Genomic DNA, 18315 nt, shown 5'->3' on the forward strand with positions numbered 1-18315 from the left:
GGAGGGCAGTGACCGGCTCGTTAGGGGGGACCCCAGTGTCCGGGCTCTGTGAGACCTGGCCGGGTGGGTTTGGGAGGAGGGACTCAAAGAGGAGAGATGGGTGTGGGACAGGCAGGGCGGGCCTGAGGTCTGGGCTGAGACGAGCTTGTTCCTTGGCTCTCCCAGGACTTCAACAGACACCTGGACACGCTCACGGAGCACTACGACATTCCCAAAGTCAGCTGGACGAAGTAGCCACCCGGCCCCCGCAGTTTCAGGACACATTCTTTTTCCCACACTCTTGCATTTCTCTGTTGAGACAGGGCTTTTCAAGGCTTGGATACCTTCACTCCGGAACTCATTAAAACGAGACTGTCCTTTTGCTCATTTTTGTTGGCTTCTCCGTAGCACAGAGAAGATAAACCTTTTTTTCCTGGACTGGAAATTTTTAAAAGTTTATGCAGAGGTGAGGGTGATTTCTGTAGAAGTACCACGTGAAAATGTTGCGCCTCCCACCTCCCTCCCTGAATTGCATCCAGCCCCCTGAGGACAGCCAGCTGGCTCTCTCTGCCTGGATAAAACCACCTCCAGAGAAGGAACTGATGCCAGCATGGACCCTGGTGGGCTGCCCTTGGAAGCTCCCTTAAGCTTGGGCTTGTGACTTTCCATCTGGGACCCTGGGAAGCTGTGCAGAGCTCATGGCCTTCATGCTGCCCCTCGGCTATCTTGCCAGCTGGATAGCTCCAGCCTGGGAAGCAGCCACCCAAGGGGAGGGTGGAAAGACTGCCTTGTCCCTTTCTGTGCCAGTGCCCCCATTGCAGACACTGCTAATGGGTGTTGCCATGGTATCCATGGCAGACACGGCTAATGGATCTCACCACTCTTTGTAATGGAGCCCAAACCCTGACTCGCCCCGCAGTCCCTTATGTTTGTTCAGAGTTGGCATGGGGCCTGGAGCCTGGTTGGCATTTCCAGCCTCAGGACACCTTGGGGGTGACAGGGCCAGGCAGAGTCCTGGGGCCAGCAGCCCTGGGTGCAGTCAAATGGGAGGACCCAGGGGCTGGCGCTGGCGAGCCAGGACCTTGAGGGTCTCCGTTCACCAGACCAGGATCGCCCCACGTGCTACTGGGGAGAAGTTGCTGTTGGGGTAGATTTGAAAGAGTAACAAAGTGACAAGAGGAAAACCAAGTGTTGGGCTTGGAGCCAGCATGTGTGAACTACGAAATAAAGCAAAGTCCACTTATTAAGTGTGAGTCTGCGGGTCTGAACTCCGTGCCATTTGATTACCACTGGGGATGCTGCTCCAGCAGGATGGTAGATGGTCCAGTTAATCACAGTCAGTGGATCGCGGAAGAACTGCTGCAGATGTGGCTTGAGACAGCAGGGGGTTCTCATCTCCCCCTTCTGTGGGTGGACTGTGCCTGTTTGGGCCGTTCTCATCCATGGGCTGGGGTAGTTTAGGTCACGCAGTCACAGCTTGCTCAGCTGGGACAGGAAAGTGCAAGATGGCATCTTTGTCTTCCAGCATCTGTCTCTCTCTCCCCCCACGTATTTCACTGTCCAGAGAAGGACACGTGGCCACACCCCGAGCATGTGGGTGGGACCTCTCTTAGCTGTGAGTGGCAAGCAGCCCCCACTGTTGGAGTCCACCATGGCGGTTCTCAAATTCTGTGCGGTAAAAGCCACTGATGCCTGGACTCCCAGCCCCGAGATTCTGATTTCAATTGGCTTGGGGTGGGGGACCCATCTTTGTGATTTTTCAAAGCTCCCCAGGTGTCCCTGATGCACAGCAAAGTTTGAAAAACCCGGGTCTACAGGTTGGGTCTTTTCTGTGACACTGCAGAAGTCTTATCCAGCTAGTACATAAAATAAAACCAAGGGTGAAATTCAGATGTGACCCAAAAACCCCCACGTAGGGAGAAAAGGGGGTTACAGGTAATTTGTTTACTGAGAAAGCGTTGATTGAGAGTTACTCTTGGCACCTGGAGTCTTTTATTTCCTCAAAAGACTTGTCCCATCACTTGCTCCCAGTCCTCTTGATGCTGATTTTGAACATCTAAACAATACCGACAGCAGGCCCAGAGGTGTTGTGTTCACCTCTCCTTGGTGATCTTTTTTGTCTTAATTCCTTTTGGCACTTCCCCAAGTTTTCCACAGTGAGCACGGACAGTTTGGTTAACAAAAAGACTAAAACACACACACTGTAATAAACTGGGCAGAGTATGAGGCCAGGTATTTCTTGCATTTTGGTCCCTAACTTAAACTCTTGCTGAACAGAACCCTGCTTTTCTCCCTAGGCAGCAGACAGGCACCACCCTGACATCTCATCACGTTCCTTTCAGGGCTCGTTTGCCAGACATTTGGTGCCCCAGCCCCTGTCTCGGCTTCTTGCTACACCCTTTGTGCCAGAAGGTTTGCAGGGTCCTTAGCTGTCTTCATCCAGTTTTCTACTCTGGATTTCCTCACACATCTCTCTCCTGAGCAGAGGATATAGAAATACACTGTGGCAAGAACCATCCCTCAAACCCCACTTAGAAATAGGGTAGAGACAAGATATTTGACAGGTGGGCTGCAGGGCTGGCTCTCCAGGGCAGTGTGGACGGTTTACTGGGGTGGAATGCAGGCATGACCCCACACCCCGAGTGTTCCTAAAGCAAACGGAATGTGAATCAACTGATCTGTCAGGGACCACAGTTTGCAACACTCACCATGGCCACTAACCTGCACTTAATGCAAACACGTATGTACTTTGTGTCTGTACTCCGAGGGGGATGGTTTTCACTAGGTCACTCCAGGACTTAAAACAGGCACAAACGAGGTCATGGACGACAACTGAGACAATGACAAGTAGTGACTTCCTAAGGTTTCGCTCCCTCTCAAACTGTGCATTTCTTAGTTTCCTAGACTTCCTAAGGGCTGTGCGCAGGGCGCTTCCAGCACCTGAAACTCTCACCTGATTCGGCGCACGGGTTGGGGTTTCCAGCTGCTCTGGGGCCGTCGTCCAGCCAGGCCGCTAGAGGGCGCCCTGATTCTTCAGCCCGCCGCTCTGGGCCTCACTTCCCGGATGCTGGAGGCGGGAGCCGGAATCAACGTATGCGCCTGCGCACACCCCGCCCTACGCCTGCGCAGAACCAGCAGCTGCTCCCTGACCGGATATAACGGTCCCCGCGCGGCGCCCGGGACCGGAAGTGGAGGGGAACCGTCGTGGGGCGTGCCCGGTCTTCCTCAACGCCCGGCAGCCCCCGCCGCCGCCGCCACCTGAGGCCCCTGTCGAGGCCTCCGGTAGCCGCCATGTCAGCCAGCGCCGTCTACGTGCTGGACCTGAAGGGCAAGGTATGGAGGTTCCCCACCCTCACGTTGCCAGGCAGCCGGCGGGGGCCTCGCCCAGCGGGGACCCACCCTGTTGCTAGGTAACCAGCCAGCGGGCACCACCCTAGAGTCAGGCCTGGAGGCCGGCGGCCCTCACCTATGAACCCCACCCTGTTACCAGGTAACCGGGCGGTGGTCTTGGGTCTATGGGCCCCGCCCTGTTGCTAGGCAACGCGGTGGGCCGCTGCCGTTGCCGAGTAACCGGCAGCAGGAAACCGACACGATCTCTCGCGCGTCTGGCGGCGGGGCTCAAGCCTCGGTTGGGGGGCACCCGGCACCCGGAAGTCGGGGATATGGCGGGTCTGGCCGGCTTGGGGAGCTGGGCCCCGCGGCTATGGTTCGCGCGACCCTTGGCCGGAGGCGGAGGCGGGGCGGGGACAGGGCACCCTCGGCCGGTCTCGCGCTCTCGGAGGCAGCTGCAGGTTTTTCTCCGGCGCTTTCTCGGGGCCTGTCCCAGGTGGAATTACGCCACGTGATGGAGTACGAGGTTTAAGCAAGATGGGAAAGTCAGGCATAGAAGTGAACAAACATGACGTTACCCAAGCCCCAGAGAAGTGGCCGGTCGACTTAGAATGGAACCCGGAGTCATCTGTTGATTCAGCTGAGCTAAATGTCAGAGAGGGTGCTCAGACTTGGAGCAAAGACGGCGGTAGCCGCCGTCCTTCTGGAGCTCAGTCTAGTGGGGGAGGCAGATGTTAGTTCCCAGAAGCACCTATCAACATGGATTGGGGTAGTGAGGGTATGTAATGAGAACCTGGGAGTTAGTCACAAGGAGGACCTGGGAGAAAGCTTCTCACAGAAAAGAGGCATTGAAGCCTTTCAAAAGAGCTGCTGCCTTTCCCCACGTACACCCCGGTGAAAGACTTCTGAAGTCAAGAGTCACGAGAACTGGTCCAGGGTCAAGTATGACGTCAATCAGTGATAGAAATGTGGGTGTCAGGTGCAGGGGCTGGGCCAGAGTTCACGCAGAAACACATGGGAGTGAAGAGGTGAGGTGCCTGCCCCTCCATTCTCTCTGAGCACTTTTCCTGAAGTCACTTTAACTGGGCTTGCCTGAGCTGACCGCCTTGGATGCCACCCAGAGTCAACAACTTGTGGATCCCGTGGTTGGGCTTCCTTCCTTGGCTGACCCAGAGGCAGGGAAGACAAAGCACAGCTGGGGCTGGCAGGGGCAGTATTCCCTGACTGCCTGTAGTACGAGCCCCCTTGTCACCAGCAGTGCCAGCAGGCTGCCTGTTTCAGCTGGCTCATTCCTAAAGCAAATGTTGTGTGAGCATGCAGCTTGCACCAAGTCCAGTGCCAGGGTCAAGGGACCCATTGGTGTGACTACCTCACTGTGGCTGAGGAATTAGGGCTGAGCTGTGTGACCTTGGGCAAGTGCCTTCTCCTTTCTGAGCCTCGCTTTCCTCGTTGGTCAGGCGAGTCTTCATGGGGTCACTGCAGACTCAACAGAGTGAATGTGAATGTATGAGATGGGCTCAGCCCCCCCCCCCCCCCGTGGACTTTGCTGTCTAATGGGGCAGGGGTCACATGTAGGAGCAGAGACATCACCACATAGTCGGGTCTGGGCAGCCACAATGGCAGGGACATGCCCAAGGGAATGTGGTTGTCCACCTGTTCTTTGGCTGGCAGGAAGGGAGAGGTTTAAGAGGCCTGTGGTGGAGGGGAGATGCTGGGGCTGGGTTTGGAAAGATGAACCAGGTGGCAGTTAGGTGAGGAAGTGTCCCAGTGGAGCTGCCTGCTAGGGCTGCAAGCCAGAAGTCTGGGCAACGCTGGAGCCCAGAGCCTGGTTCTGGGAGGGCCGTGGGTGGTGAGGATGGCCAGGCAGGAGTGGAGGTGGGCAGCTGTCAGCACAGGCAGCAGAGCCTCTGCAAGACGAGCATTTCAGGAGGAACACGGGGAGACTCACCTCTCGGGGGGCTCCCCGGGCCACTGCGGGTCCCCTTCTCACAGCCCAGGCGCCTGGTGTCATCACTCCCTGTGGACCTCACAGTTTAGAAGTTTGCCTCCAGAACAGAACGAATTTAATCAAGAGTAAGTCAGTGGCACATGAAGAAGTTCTCAACCATGCATCTGTCTGCAGGCCAGGCCTTGGACCCCAAAGTTACCAACCGTGGCTGGGGAAAGCCCTCCAGGGACACTTCGCCACCTTCATCTGACTTCCTCAGCAGGACCGCTCTCCCATCCAGACCGCTTCCCTTGGTTTCTGGGCTGTGCCCTTTGGGTCTCCTTCTGTTCTCCTCGCTGTTCCTGGCCAGCCCCTTCTGTCTGCCTCCCCTTGGGTGACGGGGCCCAACGGGACCAGCCTCCGCTACCTTCTCGCCCTGGTAGCCTGTTAATTACCCTCAGATTCACACCGCAGCTCTCACCCTGTCCTCCAAACTTGGCCTTTTCCAAAACCAGCTCCCCATTGTACCCGGTGTCCCTCTCAGTGGGTGACACTGCTGCACATGCCAGATACCCAGACGTCACGCCAGATACCCAGACGTCACTCCAGCTCCTTTTCCTCCTCCCCAGATGCTGGCGAGCCCCCGCTGTGGGCTGGGCATGCTGCCCGCCAGCATGGGTGAGGTGGCGTGATCGCTGGTCTCAGGGAGCGAGAGGCAAAGACACGTGAATGCGTGTCGGCCTCGGTGACGATAGGGTGGGGTGGTGGGGAGGCCTCTGGGAGGAAGTGTGTCTGCGCAGAGGTGCAGGGCCAAGCCTTCCAGGCAGAGGGAACTGCAAGTGCCGAGGCCCCGTGCCAGGGGGAGAGTAGGGAGAGGGGCGGAGGGGCTGGGAGATGCACGCAGGCAGGGACCCAGTCTGACTTCTTTCCAAGACCCTCTTGCTCTCTGGGGAAGAGCTGCGGGGGGTCAGGGGCTATCTCTCCAGTGCGTAGCCCACCTCCCCCAAGTCAATCCAGCCTCCTGCTTTGGGCCTCCTGGTCGTTGCTCTCAGTCCTCTGTGGACCAGCCACGCCACTCCTGCCTTGCTGCTCAGGCCTCAGGAAGGGCCTTGGTTTGCCCTGGTCACTGCTATGTCCCTAGGCTTGGCACAGGGCACACGTGGCCTGCCAGTGGCTTCCTGTTCTTCCTGAAGCCTCTGAGGACCCCAGGAATTGGAAACTGGGGAGAAGGAGGCCCTCAGGAACCAGGAGAGCAGAGTTGAGCATGGGGTGGCCTTAGGGTCCCGACCCGCGTACCTGTACTCGTTGCGGGACCTGATGTGTCCATCTGTAAAAGCAGCAGTCCCACGTCGGGGTGTGGCTAGTGGTGTGTGGGGGCAGGCGGCGGCACCTCTTGGCCAGGGTGCTGGGGTCCTGCCAGGCCGCCACAGGAAGGGGGTGCAGGGCTCCTCCACGAAGGGGAGATTGGGAGAGGAAGGGTCCCACTCTTGCCCTCACCTGCTCTTACCCTCCCCTACTCTCACCCTCGCCTGCTTTCACCCTTGCCCACCCTCGCCGTCACCTGTCTTTAACCACTCTCACCCTCACTTGTCCTCACCCACTCTTGCCCTTGCCCTCGCCCTCCCTCACCTGCTCTCACCCTCGCCCACCCTCGCCATCGCCTGTCTTCACCCACCCTGACCGTTGTCCACCCTCGCCCACCTCGCCCACCCTCGCCCTCTGCCTTTAAACAGGAAGACAGTCTCCTTTATGAAACTGTGCGTTCTAAGGGAGGTTGGCCCCAAGGGGGCAGCTCAGCGATGGCGTTCCCAGCATGCCTGGGTCCTGCAGTTGGCCCACCTCATGGGGCTCGGGGGCTCCAACCATTCCAGGCAGCATCTCAGCGAGGCGTCCTGTTCATAGGGTGAGGGACGTGGTTTGTTTCCCTGTTTCTCAGCCAAAGGATATTTGCACTGTCTGTATCTTGCCTATTTAAAATAAAGCTGCTTCGAGCATTTGTGACCAAGTTTCAGTGTGGACATGAGATTTTATTCTTCTGGGTGAAGACCTGTGAAGGAACAGCTGGGCCCTGTGGTCAGGGTTGGTTTTGCTTTTGGAGGACTATGAAACTTTTCCCAAGCAATTGCCCCCTTTCTGCTCCCAAGGGCAGTGCTGGGGCTTGAGGCAGCTCCCATCCTCACAGATAGGCCGTGAGCAAGACCAGGGGAAGGGGCTCTGCTCTTCAGGCCTCAGACCAGTTCCCTAAGTGCAAGCCCTCCCGCGTGTCCCCAGACGGGACTCTGACAGGCCCAAGGGCAGCATGTGTCGGGCAGTGAAGGCTCTGAGCAGGCCCGCAGAGGGGATGGGCCTGTTTGTCTCCCAAGGCCCCCTACTGGGCATCTGCTGGCCCTGGGGAAGGTCACCTGGCCAGGGCCCCCCTTGAGGAGTCCTGGAGGATGGAGATCAGGGGCCTGGCTGGGATTGGGGTCCCTAAAGGGAGGGAGGCCGGTGTGGTGGAGCCGACTGTGAACGTGGCCCCTCGCCCCCCAGGTGCTCATCTGCCGGAACTACCGCGGCGACGTGGACATGTCCGAGGTGGAGCACTTCATGCCCATCCTGATGGAGAAGGAGGAGGAGGGGATGCTCTCGCCCATCCTGGCCCACGGGGGCGTCCGCTTCATGTGGATCAAACACAACAACCTGTATCGTATCCTCCATGGGGCAGGCCACGGGGACATGCGGGAGACGGGCGCCAGGGGCCCCTGCGGGAGGGTGAGGGTCCTCCTGAGGAGTGGGTGCTGGGTGGGCGTGGGGACTGCAGACCATGGGGGAAGCGGAGCAGGTGGGGAGGGGGCATGCGTGGGAGCGAGGCCAGCGGTCAGCAGGGCCTTGGAGGCACTGTCTCAGGCAGGACGGGAGGTCTTTGGAGGGTGTTGGACAGAAGCCCTACGTACTCGGGTTGGTGTGTGCAGGGCTCTGGCTGCTGAGTGGGGGCCAGACAGTAGGGCAGGAGTGGGCCTGGGGAGAGGAAAGGGGCCTGGGCTCGTGTCCAGGCCAGAGGGGCGATAGGCTGCAGAGAAGGGGGATATCACACCCGTATCCTCCTGTGCAGGCCGCGGACCAGCATCTTTCCCTGGGGCTTGTTGGAAATGCAGGATCCCAAGCCCCGCCTAGCTCTGCCCAGTCAGCATCTGCTTTTCCGTGATAGGCCCTGTGCTTTGTGTACAGTGGCGAGTGGCGACGTGGCCCAGGACCTCCGCCAGCACTCTGAAGGACTTATTGCTCGTCTGTTTCTAGAAGGCCTGTGGGTGGCCTGTCACTTGGGGAGCTGGCTGAGGCCTGGGAACGGTGCCCAGCACCTCAGGTAGAGTGGAAAGGAGCAGCTGGACCAGTTTGCAGTTGGGCCCCCACGTCCTGCATGGGCAATCGGGGAGGAGACTGAGGGCTCATTGCCAGTGAGGTCGAGGATGGTTTCTAGTAGAGCCAGGTGTGGAGGTGGGGTGGGCCCCCACTCCTTCTTAGAGACCCCTGGGGGATGGGCCCCCACTCCTTCTTAGAGACCCCTGGGGGATGGGCCCCCACTGCTTCTCCTTAGAGGCCCCTGGGGGATGGGCCCCTGCTCCTCCTCAGAGGCCCCTGGGGGATGGGCCCCCACTCCTCCTTAGAGACCCCTGGGGGATGAGCCCCTACTCCTCCTCCTTAGATGCCCCTGGGGGATGGGCCCCCACTCCTTAGAGGCCTCTGGGGCGAATGATAGGTACATGGGAGGGAGGCCACCATCCTTGGAGTCAGCCAACACCTGGTTCCCATCACTTGGCTGCTCCAGGCCAAGGCCCGGGGGGCTTAGCAGGCCAGCACACTGGTAGTGGGTGTGTCCAGGTACAGTGCAGGGGCCTGCCTGGGCGGGGGGTGAGCAGGAGACAGGAGGCACCTGGCACGCCCACGATGCCCTGAACCAGGCACTTCGTGTGCACAGCCTAGCCGCACCCCTAGCCTCACCCCAACCCGCATGCAGGCTTCAAAAGCAGCCTGGCACCAAGGGGGCCCTGCTCCCTGTATGGGCTCCCCTGGGGGCTGAAGCTCTGGGTAAAGCCTCCTTTCTGGGCAACTTCCCCAGAATAGCAGCCGGTGCATCTCGGGTCCTTCCCTGGGATTCCTTGGGGGCCGGCACCACGGCTGGATGTGGCCCGTGGCGCCATGACATCCCATGGGTGGGCAGCCACACCCAGTCCTGAGAGCTCCTTAACTGCCTGGCCATGCAGTGGTCGCCACCTCCAAGAAGAATGCGTGCGTGTCGCTGGTGTTCTCCTTTCTCTACAAGGTGGTACAGGTGCGTGAGGCCCTGATGCTGAGCCCCTCCCCAGAGCTAGCTCTGGGGCAGGCCCCCCAGAAGGAACAGGGGAGCCCTGCGGCCCAGGGTGGGAGTCAGCAGTCTTCAGGCCCCTGTCCTCCCTGGTGAGGAGAGGAACATGAGGAGGCAGAGGCCCGGGGCTGGAAGCTCCCCCCTCGGGAAGGGGGTAGGCCCCAGCCGACAGGTGGGCAGGGAACTGGGCTGGGTGCCAGGAGGGCAGAGCTCAGCTCAGCACCTCCCTGGACTCTGAAGTTCCAGAGGCCCAGGCCCACTAGGAAAGAGCTTCTCCAAGCCCCTCCTCTGGCCACTCTCTGCCCCTCCTGACTGTGGAGTGGGGAAGAAGTTTGTGCAGGTGCACCAGGTGCAGACTGGCAGCCCAGGGAGGCCGGAGGAGGCAGGAGAACGGTCTGTCCTGCCCCAGCAGCTCCAGCCCCTCAGCAGTCCTCCCTGACTCAGCGGGTGGCAGTTTCCTCAGGCTTGAGAGGAGCCACAGGCCTGGGGGTGTCATCAGGGAGGGGGGAGTGTAGGACACAGAGCCGGGGGTGCAGAGGTCTGACCTGGCCACCAGGACGTCCCACACAGCCCCCACCTCATGTTCCCGTCCCACTGCTGTCCTAGCCGTGTCCCCAAGTCCAGGCCCTGAAGTGCATGGCCAAGCCTGGGAGATGAGCCAAGGGCTGCTGTGCTGGCTCTGGGCTGTGGGCTCCAAGGGCAGATGCGCTTGTGCAGCGTTGGTGTGTTCACCCTGCTCCCTTGTCCCTCCTTCCACACATCCGGGGGCCTGGACCCACCTCCCAGGTATTCTCCGAGTACTTCAAGGAGCTGGAGGAGGAGAGTATCCGCGACAACTTCGTCATCATCTATGAGCTGCTGGATGAGCTCATGGACTTTGGCTACCCACAGACCACAGACAGCAAGATCCTGCAGGAGTGAGTGGGCTGGCGGGGCTGGGGCAGGACTGGGGCGCACTCCTCCCCTTGGAAGAAACAGTTGGCACTTGGCCTTGTCCGGCTCCCACTCCCAGCTGTGCACAGGTTTGCACTCAGCTGCTGCAGTTCAGTCTGGGGTCCTTTTCTCACACAGCATCCCTGCCTCACACAAGTGCCTTTCACTGTGCTGGGCCTTTATTCTCCCTTTGCATAGAGGGGCTCTTAGACCATCTGCTGCCTTTGTTTATACCATGGCGAGTGAGGCAAACTGCCTCCTTCAGATGACTGCAGATGCCTATTGGGCTGGGCCATGCACCACCCCATCAGGTCTGCCCATCTTACAGGGCCCAGGCTGTACCGCTGCCCCCAAGAGGGACAGGGTCCCCCAGTTACGCACCACAAGGGCCATGCCCCTGCGTGCCCCGCAGAGAGCAGCTCATGCCCTGGCCTTGCTTCCCTCATCAGCACTGGCTCTTTGGCCCCAACAAATGAACTCTCCAGGTTCACATAACTTGGGTTTATTTCTGTTTAGTGAATTATAAATTATTTTTAAACAACCTAGAGATGAGACCAAGACCTCCCTTTTCTGCAGCTTTCTGTTGTTTTCAACTTGGTCAAGACCCCCCTGCCCCCCCCCCCCAGTGGAGATGTCAGGGCCTCCATGGGTGTGTGTTCAGGGCGCCTCCCTAACTCTGAGCCTGTGGTTCAAAGGTACATCACTCAGGAGGGCCACAAGCTGGAGACAGGGGCCCCACGGCCCCCCGCCACCGTCACCAATGCCGTGTCCTGGCGGTCCGAGGGCATCAAGTACCGGAAAAACGAGGTGTTTTTGGATGTCATCGAGTCAGTCAACCTCTTGGTAGGCTTAGTTTTTTGTTTTAATTTGTCTTCTCCATGATAGAAATAAAAACAACTAGACTTTTAAAATTAGCAGGGCCGTGAGAATCATATAGTTTCCATGTGATTTTCCAAATTGCAGAATTCAATTTAGGCCACTTGCTCTCTATTCTCTAGCCTGTTTTTATTGACCTTTGTTCTGATTTGGAAGTAATATATTCATATTGTAGAAAAAGCAAAGCAGTGGTCAAGTTAGAAGGTCATGGGCCCCTGTAACTGCCAAGGCCACTTCTCTAAAGAATTTGTCATCACGCTTACAGAACTAATTATATATGTAACGCAGACTGACGCTTTTCTACAAAGCCAAGATCACAATGTATAGTTTTCCGGCAGTTTTTGTTTGTTTGTTTGGTTGGTTTTTCGGTGTGTGTGTGTATTTTATTTTATAAATGGGTAAGACTGGCTTCTCTCACTATGCATTTCGCATGTGTGTAGGTGTGTTCAACCTATTGCCGTAATAGAATACACAACTGCCCCCGCACAGAAAACTCTTGTGCTGCCCTTCTGTAGCCACGCCCTCCCTCCCACTCCCACCCCTAGCCCCCGGCCACCCCATCTGTTCTCTCACTCTAGTTCTGTCTGAGATTGCCTTAGGAATGGCCTCACACAGCATGTAACTTTTTGAGCCTGGCTTGTTTTATTTGGCATCATACCTTTGAGGTTCCCCCTACCTTGTTAACATGTACTGAAAGTAGATATAAAAAGAAACAGACTTGCATTTACTTTGTATCTGTTGTGTGGATGGGCTAGGGTTTGTTCATCCAGTCACCCACCAGAGGACATTTTGGGTTGTTTCCAGTTTGGGGCAATTGTAAATAAGGTTGCTATAAAGATTTCGTGTACAGGTTTGTGTGTGGACATGAGTTTTCATTTCTCTAGGGTAAATACCCAGGAGTGGGATTGCTGGGTCATACGGTAAGTGTATGTTTCACTTTATAAGAAACTGCCAAGCCCTTTTCCAGAGTGGCTGTGCCATTCCGCATTCCCACCAGTAACGGATGAGTCAGTCCGTCTGCATCCTTGCCAGCTCTCGGTGTTGTCAGCATTTTAATTTTTGTCATTTATTAGTAGGTGTGTAGTGGTAGCTCATCATGGTTTCATTTGCATTTCTCCTACGGCTAATGATGTTGAACATCTTTTTATGTGCTTATTTACCACCCTTATATTCTCTTTGGGGAAATGCCTCTTCATGTCTTTTGAGCATTTTTAAATGGGGTTGTTATGTTGAGTTTTGAGAGTTCGTTATATATTCTGAATATGTGTCCTTTAGCAGATAATGTGATTGATTTGCAAATATTTTTTCGCAGTTTGTAGCTTGTCTCTTCATTCTCTTAGCAGTGTCTCTCACAGAGCAAAGGTTTTTATTTAGATAATGTCCAATTACCAATTAAAAAATGACTCTTGCTTTTGGTACCACATCCAAGAACTCATTGGAAATTCATTGCCAAACTCAAGGTCACGTAGATGTTTCTCATAAGTTTTTTTTAATGTGAGGTACGAGGTTTTAAATTCATTCCTTTTGAATGTGGAAGTCCAGTTGTCCCAACACCGTTTGAATTGTTGCACCTTTGTCAGCCATCAGCTGGCTGTCTGTGTGGACCTGCTTCTCGGCTCCCCATGTGCTCCGCCTGTCTGTGTACCTGCCCACCGACCCGTGCGCCGACACCTGTCCCCCCGCCACCCCCACATGGCTGCGAGCACTGCAGCTTGATGCGAGACTGGAAACTGGGTCGTACACGTCCTGCAGCTTTGTGCTTTTTCACAATTATTTTAGCTCTTCTAGCTCCTTTGTGAGAATTTTAGAATCAGTCTACATCTACCAAAGAAACCTCCTGGGATTTTGATTGGTGTTTTGTTCAATTTATACATCGATTTGGAGAGAATCGATCTCTTTGCTATATTGAGTTTTCCAATCCATGAATGTAGCGTATCGCTCCATAAACTTAGATCATCTCTGATTTCTTTCATCAGCATCTTACAGTTTTCACTGTGCATAGGTTTTGTTAGAATTATACTACTGCATTTTCTGAAACTATTTTAGATTGTATTTTTTAAATTTTGGTTTCCATTTGGACATCACTAGTGTATAAAAGATGATTTTTGTGTGTTGACCTGGTATCTCTCACCCTTGGTAAACACATTTTTTCTGAAAGATTTTGTAGATATCATGGAATGTCTAACATAGATGTATCAGCTGCAGATAGTGACAGTTTTATTTCTTCCTTTCCAATTTTATGCCTTTTGTTTCTTTTTTCCTGTGGACCTCACTGACACGTCCAGTAAGATGTTGAATACAAGTGATCAGAAGAGGCGTTCTTGCCCTGTTCCCTATCCTAGAGGGAGAACACTCAGTTTTCACCGTGAATGTAGGATGTGAGCTGTTGATTTATGTAGATGCCCTTTTCAGGTTGAAGCTCCTTTCTACTCCTAGTTTGCTGAAAGTTTTTCTTGTGAATGGATGTCATATCTTGTTAAATGAATCATGTGGTTTTTCTTCTTTGGAGTATTGTGTTTGTATTGATTGTTTTCCTAATATTGAACCAGCTTTGCTTTCCAGGAATAAACCCCATTTGGTGAATGGTGTATTGGAGAGTTGGGTTGTCTTATAATATTTTGCCTGGTTTTGGTATCAGAATAATGCTGCCCTTATAAAATGAATTGGGAGGTGTCCCTTCCGTTTCTGTTTCCAGAAGAGGTTCTATAGAAAGGGTGCTGACTTTTCTTTAAACGTTTGGAAGAATTTGCCAGTGAAACTGTCTGGGTTTGGAGATTTATTTTTCAGAAGGTTTTTAATTATGAATTTCACTTTTTTAGTGGTTATAGGATTATTCAGGTTATCTATTCATCTTGGATAAGTTTTGGTAATGTGTTGTTTCTTAGGAATTGGCCCAGCTTATCTAAGTTATCTACTTTTATGGGTAATGTTTGTATAATATTCCCTGGTTATTTTTTTTAATGTCGCAGGAGCTGTAATGATATGTCCTCTTTCATTGTTCTTTTTTTTTTTAATGTATGTATGTCTGTATCTATACTTACACGGACACGGAAGTAGATATCTGATATGTTTATCATAGGGAATTTTGTTCACCATGTTTTTGTTTGTTTGTTTTTTGTGAAGTGTGTGGGCTGGGAAGAGAACCTGGGTCTCCCACATGGCAGGTGAGAATTCTGCTACTGAAATTTATTCTTGACTTATTTATTTCACTCTGCTTTTTCTGATTTCATGAAGTGGAAGGTAGAGATACCGACTTGAGACCTTACTTTTCTAATATAAGCATTTAGTGCTATAAATTTCCCTCTAAGCGCTTCTTTCACTGCCTACCACAGTTATGTTGGGTTTTCACTTTTGTTCAATTCAAAATATTTTCAGATTTTCCTTGAGATTTCCTCTTTGACCCAGAGATTATTTAAAACTTTGTAGTTTAATTTCTAAATGCTTGGAGATTTTTCTGTCATTTTTTGTCTTTGGTTTTTTTTTTAAATTCCATCATGGTCTGACTATACTTTGTATTATGCCAGCTCTTTAATGTTTATTAATGGTTGTTTAAAACTTAGGATTTGGTCTCCCTTGGTGAACGTCCCATGTGCACTTGAAAGCCCGTGTCCTCTGCTTTGGTGGTGGAGTCTTCCGTGTCTTCCACCTAATGCCAGTTGGTTGATGATGTTCAGTTCTTTTATACCCTGACTTTCTGTCCACCGGCTCTGGCAGTCACAGAGAGAGGGGTGTTGTGGATTCGTCTGTCTCTCCATTCGGTTCTAGCAGTCTTCACTTCGTGGGCTTTGAAGTTCCACTGTTAAGCACAAACACATCTTAGAATTATGTCTTCTCGGTGAATGGCATTTTTATTATTACATAGTGTCCCTTTCTATCCCTGGTAATTTTCTTTGCTCTGATGTCTGCTTTAATATTAAATCTAAATATTCTGTTTAATATTTAACACTAATATTTTAATATTTAAGTATTAACCCAGCATTCTTTTCTGTAGTGCTTGTGTGGTATATGTTTTTCCATCTTTTTAATTTTTTTCAACCTTTTAGATTTAATCTACATGTATCATTATTTTTGAAGTTAGTTTCTTGTATATAGCGTATAGTTGAGTCGTTTTTAAAAAATCCATTCTGACCACCTGTATTTTAATCAGTGTGTTTAGATCATTTATACTTAATAAAATATTGATGTGTCTGGATCCAGGTCTACCATTTTATTATTTGTTTCTGATTTTTATTTTTCATTCCCGCTTTCCTTTTCCTGCCTTTCTGCGGGTTTTTTTTTAACACTTCTTAGCATTCCATTTTAATTCTCTATTATAATTTTGACTGTATCTCTTTATATAGTTTTTTTGGTGGTTGTTTTAAAGCATATACATTGTCACAGTTTACCTACAATCAATATATTGCCACTTCAGTTGGGTTGTAGAGAAGCCTCACTACCCCATTTATGCTACAGTTGTCTTGTACGTAACATCTACATGTATTGAAAACCCCAACAGACAAGTGCTAAGTTTTTTGCTTTCAATTGTTAAACGTATTTTAAAGAACTCAGGAGAAGGACTATTAATTGCTTTTTCAGCAATTCTTTGCTCTTTTGTCATTCTCAGCATTACCTCCATTTTGCTTGAGTCCATTCAATGAGTTTTTTATTTTGGTTATTATGTTTTTCAGTTCTAAAATTTCCATTTGATTCTTCTTTACATTTTTTATTTCTTTGCTGAGGCTTTCTGCTCTAACATTTTGTTACAGGAGTGCTTGCCATTTCCATAATAGCTACTTAAAGTCTTTGTCAGTAATTCCAGCATCTGTGCCTTCTTGGTGTTGGTGGTATTTTCCTGTGGGAGCTGAAATTTAAAGGTTCTTCATGTCCCATGTGATTTTGTATTGTATTTTGACTTTCTGAATATTACATTATATATTACATTATATATATTACATTATATAGGCCTTGTTTAGTTGAGTGGAAAATGTTGACATATTTGTTTTAGTAGGCAGAACACCCAGCTAGGTTCAAAATCCAGTCCGCCAGCAGTGGGCTCTGAATAGCAGTTCAGTGTGTAAGCCCGTGCGTGCATTTTCCCAGTTGCGCCTGTCCCGGTTTGCATGACCACGCGGTCAGTCTGAGGTCGCCAGCAGCTCAGCTCCCAGGCTCTGCTGTGTCCCTTAGGGCCAGCTGCACGAGCTCTGAGCTGCTTTCCTGAGCCCCTCCCTCGCTGGGGCGCTCCCCCCTTTGGTTCTGTGGCCGGAGGCTTGAGTGACCCTGTTTGTATCATGGCTCAGGTGGAGGGAGGAGGAAAGAAAAAGGCAGTGGGAGGTACCACCCCACCTCAGCACTGCAGCTTGGGCAGGGGTTGCCTGGGGCCTGGGAGAACAGAGGAGGGTGGAGTGAGAGGGCTTTCCACACTCCCCTGGTACCGGGCGTCCTGGAGCTGCAGCCGGGGCTGGCCCTGAGGGCCCTCTATCTGTCCCACCTCTGCACGTCCAGTCTCTGCTGCGCTTTCCTGTGTGGGTGTGGGGGATGCTGCCCACTTGGCAGGTTCTTCCCCTTTCCCTGCTCACCACACTTGTCAGTCTTCTGGTGTTGCCCCGTCTGTGCATCTGTCCAGGTGCTGTAGTCACCAGCAGCAGAGAGCGAGCGACACGTGCCGGCTCCATCCTGCCTGTGCTCTGTTTGTTTCCCAGTATAGATGCCGTGCAGCCTGTGATTTGGGCGGTCCGTGAGTGGTCACTCAGGTGTGCCCTTTTCTGGCCTTCACAGATGAGGCAGAGATGACGGGTTCTAGGCGTCTCCTTCGCCTGGGTTGGGATTTCTCAGGGGTGGGTTTCTGGGCATGGAACTCCTCTCCAGAAAGGCCCAGTGGCCTTGAGGCTGGTGTGTCCGCTCGCTTACCTTGTGAGCTGTGAGGTGGGGTCAGAGCCGCCGACCCCCCTGCAGGGACCCTCCTCTGAGTTGTTGGTCTGCCGCTCGCGGGTGTTCGTGGGGTGAAAAAGCAGCGTAGAAACCGCTGAGGGGGACAGTGCTGAGAACTGGCTGTCGCTGCTTCCCCACAGCACAGCTTGATGGGGTGTGGATTCCCTGTGTGCCCAGACGCCCCCTCCTGGGTCTGTGTCAGCAGCAGCTTCCAGGGTCCAGCTGCCCAGCTCCCAGCATGTGCACTTCACTAGCCTGGCCCTTGGCCATCAGCTCTTTGGTGCCTGCCCTGGGGAAGGGGCTGGCTTTGGGCTGAGGCCAAAGTGAGGCTGGATCACTGCCCACAGGTCCGAGACCGGCCTCCTGGACCTTCCCTCCTAGCTCTCCTGTGCCCATGCATTCAGAGCAGGCCCGGCAGGTGCACCTCGACTCCCTCAGTGGGTCCCCGAGATGGGGGGTGGGAGCAGGCTTAGTCAGGTGGAGCACGGAGGGGCTCAGGGCAAGATAGGTGGGGTAAGCACTGGGTGCTGCTGCCTCCCCCAGGAACACCCCTGAGACGACCCCCACCAGGAGCCCCCAGGCCACATGCTGGTCAGGGTGCTAGAGCAACAAGGACCCTCCCAGCCCAGCCTTGCTGCTGTGCACCTGCCTTCCAGGCCCAGAGAAGGACGGACAAAGGCAGACTTGGGGCCTGGGAGAGACTGGGGAAGAGGTGGAGGGGGCTGCTGTACACAGCAGGCCCAGTGAGTTGGGGGTGGGGGGGCCACAGCACAGTGAGCAAGGAGCAGTCACAAGAACGGGGAAGGGGTAGTGGGGTCTCCTTTCCTACTTTGTTCTCCCACTTCCCGGAGAGGCAGCATGCTGGTGGAGGGCTCTGGTTTGTCCATGTGACAGCTATGAGCCCTTGCCTTAGTTCCAGCCTCCTGAAGACTGGAGAGATGGGCCTGCTCCTCTACAGCAGGGGGACCGTGGGTGCTGTCCCGTGGGAGCAGGGCCTCTGGTCTCGCAGGCCTCAGGCTCG

The 18315-nt window shown here is 53.5% G+C and overlaps 3 protein-coding genes across 6 annotated transcripts in view; 2 read left to right on the forward strand and 1 right to left on the reverse strand.

Annotated features, from left to right (window-relative positions):
- The window catches only part of FAM32A (family with sequence similarity 32 member A), a 4978-nt gene extending 3746 nt beyond the window's left edge, over positions 1 to 1232 (forward strand). The window contains exon 4 of the mRNA XM_077121972.1: positions 166 to 1232. Within this exon, the coding sequence (XP_076978087.1) occupies positions 166 to 234 (69 nt within the window). The 3' untranslated portion in view covers positions 235 to 1232. The remainder of the gene's footprint in view (positions 1 to 165) is intronic.
- CIB3 (calcium and integrin binding family member 3) overlaps positions 1 to 3716 on the reverse strand; it is a 21278-nt gene extending 17562 nt beyond the window's left edge. Inside the window, exons 1-2 of one of the 2 annotated variants that reach the window (XM_077121970.1) lie at positions 3446 to 3716; positions 2933 to 3046 (exon numbers count right to left, since the gene is read on the reverse strand). The gene's annotated coding sequence lies outside the window, so the exon portion shown is untranslated. The remainder of the gene's footprint in view (positions 1 to 2932; positions 3047 to 3445) is intronic. The other variant, XM_077121971.1, reaches the window with a different exon arrangement.
- The window catches only part of AP1M1 (adaptor related protein complex 1 subunit mu 1), a 25085-nt gene continuing 9908 nt past the window's right edge, over positions 3139 to 18315 (forward strand). The window contains exons 1-6 of one of the 3 annotated variants that reach the window (XM_077121966.1): positions 3139 to 3312; positions 7766 to 7922; positions 9478 to 9545; positions 10365 to 10495; positions 11207 to 11354; positions 12272 to 12307. In XM_077121966.1, the coding sequence (XP_076978081.1) occupies positions 3271 to 3312; positions 7766 to 7922; positions 9478 to 9545; positions 10365 to 10495; positions 11207 to 11354; positions 12272 to 12307 (582 nt within the window). In that variant the 5' untranslated portion in view covers positions 3139 to 3270. Of the gene's footprint in view, positions 3313 to 3340; positions 3470 to 7765; positions 7923 to 9477; positions 9546 to 10364; positions 10496 to 11206; positions 11355 to 12271; positions 12308 to 18315 lie in introns of those variants that run through there. The other 2 variants (XM_077121968.1, XM_077121967.1) reach the window with 2 other exon arrangements.

The sequence above is a fragment of the Tamandua tetradactyla genome, chromosome 11 (genome assembly GCF_023851605.1).
Source record: "Tamandua tetradactyla isolate mTamTet1 chromosome 11, mTamTet1.pri, whole genome shotgun sequence".
Taxonomy (NCBI): Eukaryota; Metazoa; Chordata; class Mammalia; order Pilosa; family Myrmecophagidae; genus Tamandua; species Tamandua tetradactyla.